This window comes from Nicotiana tabacum, chromosome 12, assembly GCF_000715075.1.
Source record: "Nicotiana tabacum cultivar K326 chromosome 12, ASM71507v2, whole genome shotgun sequence".
NCBI classification, from domain to species: domain Eukaryota; kingdom Viridiplantae; phylum Streptophyta; class Magnoliopsida; order Solanales; family Solanaceae; genus Nicotiana; species Nicotiana tabacum.
In genome coordinates, this window is record NC_134091.1 from 122,580,260 (window position 1) to 122,585,865 (window position 5,606).

The 5,606-nt window shown below is 42.2% G+C and overlaps 1 protein-coding gene across 1 annotated transcript; it reads left to right on the forward strand.

Moving 5' to 3' along the window:
- Window positions 1-780: 780 nt before the first annotated feature.
- Window positions 781-1,272, forward strand: LOC142167367 (uncharacterized). The gene has a single exon (XM_075227531.1). The coding sequence runs from the start codon at window positions 781-783 to the stop codon at window positions 1,270-1,272; it is 492 nt and encodes a 163-aa protein (XP_075083632.1).
- Window positions 1,273-5,606: the final 4,334 nt, after the last annotated feature.

Sequence of the window (5,606 nt, forward strand, 5' to 3'; positions counted from 1 at the left end):
AATCCGTTACCAGCCCACAACAACGGGCCGATCATCGGGATGATCTATGAAGACAAAGAATTTGACCTCGTATTAAAATCAATTATTGCCATTGCTGATTCAGAGAAGAAACCTAAAGCAGTGGCAAAATAGGTTAGGGATGAAAAAAAGATGAATTCCACTCCCCAAAATGAAGAAAAGGATGGGGAAGCAAAGACAGGGGAAGCACCTACTAAAGAGGCCATCCTCTAAGTCCCAAGAGCCCCCAGAAAGGGACAGCTCATGTCAGACCCTCCCAAGAGGTTGAAGCAGAGGAACACCACACCAACTCTACCAAAAATGTATGTACTAAAAAGGACTTACTTGGAACGAAAGCTAGTCATTACACCTAGGCTGGATGAGCCTTTGATCATTAGCCGCATGCCACAAAATCCCATAAAAGACATTACTACCGTCCCTTGGAACTACAATCAGACAATTGTCACATACAAAGGGAAGGAAGTGAAGGCGGAAGTGAATAAAACAAACCAATCTGGGAAGTATCATAACCCAGAAGAATTGAACAAAATCAAGCAGAAGCGTTTCCCCTTCAAAAGGCCTGTAACTGCTGAAGAAGCGGAGGAATTTTTCCGGAATATGAAAACCTCAGAGTAGGCTGTAATTAATCAACTCAAAAAGGCTCCCTCCCAGGTTTCACTTGTGTCCCTACTGATGAGCTCAAACGAACACCAGAAGGTGCTTCTAAAGACACTCAATGAGGTGTATGTTCCAATTGAGACCACGGTTGAACATTTAGAAAGAATGGCAGAGCGAGTTTTTGAGGTCAACCGAATCTCCTTCAGCCGAAACTACTTACCTCCCGAAGGAGCCGCCCACAAAAAGGCCCTTCACTTAACCGTCAAGTGTGAGGGATATTATTCGAAAAGCATCATGTTGGATGGTGGGCCCGAGGTCGATATTTGCCCTCTATCAACATTGCAAAGGAAGGAAATTGGGACTAAAAGGATCAAACCAAATAATGTTTGCATGCGTGCTTTCGATGGTGTCAATAGGGACACGATAGGGGAGATTGACTTAATCCTAACCATTGGCCCCGTAGATTTTGAAGTAACATTTCAAGTTCTGGACATGGACACTTACTATAACTTTCTGTTACGAAGACCATGGATCCATGCAGCAGGAGCCGTTCCCTCTACTCTCCATCAAATGGTCAAGTTCGAACATGAGAATCAAGAAATAGTGGTCCATGGAGAAGATGAACAGTCAATCTACAGGGACCCATCAATCCCATAGCTCGAGGCAAGAGACAAAAGCGAGCACATCGTCTACCAAATTGTGCTCGCCGACCAGTGCGAGGAAGGAACCCCATGCCCTCAACCTTGTTTATCAAGCGCATCAATCATGGTCACCAGCAAAATGATCAAGCATGGGTACAAACCTGGAAAAGGGCTCGGGGTATCCTTACATGGCATCAAAACCCGTCAACTTAGCTGCCAACAAGAAATTATTTGGCATAGGTTTCCAAGCCACCGATGCGGACGGAAAATGGGCCGATGAATGTAAGAAAAATGGATGGGTCCTGCCTTAACCAGTCCCGCATCTCGCCAAGTCATTTGTTAAGCCAAGATATATCAAAGAAGAAGAAAAGGCTTTCACGACCGATGAAGTTGAGGATATTTGTGAAGCAATAAGGCAAATGCTCTATGAAGCCCACATGGTCCAACAAGGCGAAGGGTCGAGCACTACTGAGGTGCAATACATGGGGCCCATGCTAAATTGCAAAATTGGAAGGCTACTCCATTCCCTATCAGGCGGGAATCCTGGTAGTTCAGTCTTGCCATCTTTTTTGTATTCTGAGTTATTTCAGGGAGTAACTCGAATGTTTTTAGTTTTATTGTCTTTTTAAATTCCGATGTAAACCCTCATATCTTCAAAATTCAATAAAATGAATATTTCATCGTCTATGAATCTTTTCCTGATATTCTTTATGATTTTGCTATTTTTCTTATCTTTCTCTTTTCAGTTCTAATAACGCGGACTTAAATAACATGACATACTTATGGACTTCATGCCCAGATCCTAATACACTGTCTAACTATGAAATAATGAATCAAGAACCAGAATATGATGAAGATGAGGCTTTTAGGGAAATAAATTGAGAATTGGAACAATTTGAGAATAAGCCTAAGCCAAACCTAAATGAAACCAAGCCTGTTAATTTGGGCAGTTCAGAAGAGATCAGAGAGACCATGATAAGCATTCACGCCGAGGAAAAAACTAGAGATGCATTGATCCAACTCTTGTTTGAATTTAAAGACGTGTTTGCCTGGTCTTACGATGATATGCTAGGACTAAGACGTGTTTGCCAACTTATCTCTGTTGTCCACCTATCCAACAACAGCAAAGAAAATTCAAAACAGACATCAGTGATAAGATTAAAGAAGAGGTTTCCAAACAATTAAAAGCTGGTGTGATCCGAGTAGTCCGATACAGCACATAGTGGGCCAATGTAGTCCCAGTACCAAAGAAGGATGGGAAGATCCGAGTATGTGTGCACTATAGAGATTTGAACAAAGCAAGCCCTAAGAACAACTTCCCATTACCCAACATCCACATCCTTGTCGACAATTGTGCCAAACATGAGATACAATCTCTTGTGGATTGCTATGTTGGGTATCACCAAGTCTTGATGGATAAAGAAGATGCAGAAAAGACAGCTTTCACCATGCCATGGGGCACTTACTGCTATAGGGTCATGCCATTCGGCCTGAAAAATGCCTGGGCAACTTACATGAGAGTTATGACTGCCATTTTACACGACAAGATGCACCAGGAAATTGAGGTGTATATGGATGATGTGATCATTAAGTCCAAAACACAGGAAAACCATGTGAAGGATGTGAGAAATTTCTTTGAGCGCCTGCGCAAGTATGATTTGAAATTGAATCCAGCTAAATGTGCATTCGGAGTTCCATCTAGGAAGCTTTTGGGGTTTATAGTCAGTCGGATGGGTATTGAGTTGGATCAAACAAAGATAAAATCTATCCGAGATCTGCCACCTCCGAAAACCAAGAAAGAGGTCATGAGTTTGCTGGGAAGGTTGAATTACATTAGTAGGTTCATCGCTCAACTTACTACCAAATGTGAGCCCATATTTATGTTGCTAAAGAAAGATGCGGCGATTAAATTGACATATGAATGTCAAGAAGCTTTTGATAAGATCCAAAAATATTTGTCAAATCTGCCGGTGCTGGTCCCGCCTGAGCCTGGAAGACCTCAGTTCTAGTACTTAACGGTTCTAGAGAATTCTTTTGGTTGTATCGTCGAACAACATGATGCAACCGGAAAAAAAGAGCAAGCCATATATTATTTGAGCAAGAAGTTTACCGGTTATGAAGCCAAGTACACTTTGCTGGAAAGAACATGTTGTGCCTTGACTTGGGTCGCTCAAAAGCTTAGACATTATTTGTTGGCCTATACCACATACCTCATAACCAGAATGGACCCTCTAAAGTACATATTCCAAAAACTGATGCCAACTGGAAGGCTAGCCAAATGGCAAATCCTGCTCACTGAGTTTGGCATTGTTGATGTCAACCGCACGACCATGAAAGCCCAAGCCTTGGCCGATCATTTAGCTGAGAACCCGGGTGATGATGAATACCAACCCCTAAGCACTTATTTCCCAGACGACAAAGTAAATTAAGTTGAAGTAACCCCATAAGACACTAAGACTTGGAAAATGTTCTTCGATGGAGCTATAAATGCAAAGGGTGTTGGGATTGGGGCAATTTTGATTTCGCCCACTGGTCAGCACTATCCAGCCACATCCCAACTTCGTTTTTTCTGTACAAATAACACCTCTGAATATGAAGCTTGCATCATGGGCATGAACATGGCAATTGATATGGATGTAGAAGAATTATTAATCATGGGAGATTCTGATTTGATCATTCAACAAGCACAAAGCGAATGGGAAACTCGAGATTTCAAGCTTATCCCATACAGGCAACATGTGGAAGATCTTAGAAAACGGTTTAAGTCCGTTGAATTTAGGTATATTCCTAGATTCCACAATGAGTTAGCCGATGCACTAGCTACCTTAGCTACAATGCTGCCGTATCCAGGCAACGTCCATATTGACCCGTTGGAGATTCAAATCCGAGAAAGACATGGTTATTGCAACATGGTTGAAGTAGAACCAAATGACCAACCATGGTATCATGATATTAAAAGGTTCTTGAAAATAAAGGAATACCCTGAGCAGGCTAGTGGAGACCAAAAGAGAACCATCCGAAGGCTCGCCAACAGTTTCTTCTTAAGCGGAGAAGTGTTGTATAAGAGAACTCCAGAGTTGAATCTGTTAAGGTGTGTGGACGCCAAAGAAGCTGAAAAAATCATGAACGAAGTTCATTCAGGAGTGTACGGCCCCCATATGAACGGATATGTGCTTGCAAAGAAAATCCTGCGGGCAGGTTATTACTGGATGGCCATGGAAAAGGATTGCTTCAGTTTTGTCTGGAAGTGCCATCAATATCAAATACACGGTGACCTGATTCATGCACCGCCTTCAGAGTTGCATCCTATGTCAGCACCTTGGCCATTTGTTGCTTGGGGTATGGATGTCATTGGGTCGATCGAGCCGAAAGCCTCAAATGGGCACAAATTCATCTTGGTTGCCATTGATTACTTCATAAAATGGGTCGAAGCGGTCATTTTTAAAGCCGTCACCAAGAAAGGAGTGGTGGACTTCGTACACTCTAACATTATCTATCGTTTTGGTATTCCAAAAACTATCATTACCGATAATGCCGCAAATTTGAACAGTCATCTGATGAGGGAGGTATGCGAATAGTTTAAAATTATGCATCGTAATTCTACCCCTTACCGACCCAAAGCCAATGGTGCCGTTGAAGTGGCAAATAAAAACATCAAGAAAATCCTCAGGAAAATAATCTAAAGTTCTAGGCAATGGCATGAGAAGCTGCCTTTCGCATTATTGGGATATCGTACGACCATGCGCACATCAGTTGGGGATACGCCTTATTTATTGGTTTACGAAACTAAAGCCGTGATACCTACAGAAATCGAAATTCCCTCCCTTCGTATCATTGTTGAAACCGAAATCGAGGATGATGAATGGGTCAAAACCCGGCTGGAACAGTTAACTATGATTGATGAGAAACGGATGGCCGCGGTTTATCATGGGCAGTTGTACCAACAAAGAATGGCCTGTGCCTACAACAAGAAAGTGCGACCTAGAAACTTCGAAGTGTGGCAACTCATTCTAAGACGTATTCTCTCGCATTATGAAGAAGCAAAAGGAAAGTTTTCTCCAAATTGGAAAGGTCCGTACATCATAAGAAAACTGATGCCAAAAGGGGCATTGTACTTAGGAGATATTGAAGGAAATGACCCTGAAACGGCTGTCAATGCAAATTCAGTCAAAAGGTATTATGTTTAACCCCTTTCGCGGTCTTAACACTCTCCGGTTGGGATGACGAAGGCTTTCATTCTCGCTACCCAAACACTATCAAATTTTTGTAAACCCTTTGAGTGAGTTACTTTTCTTTGGTCACCCTCCTTGGAACCTGAAAGTTCAATTACCAAAAAAAAAATCAAAAAAA

What these genes read in the sequence shown, in the direction of transcription:
- LOC142167367 (XM_075227531.1), top strand. Translation starts at nt 781, where the DNA reads ATGGCAGAGCGAGTTTTTGAGGTCAACCGAATCTCCTTCAGCCGAAAC.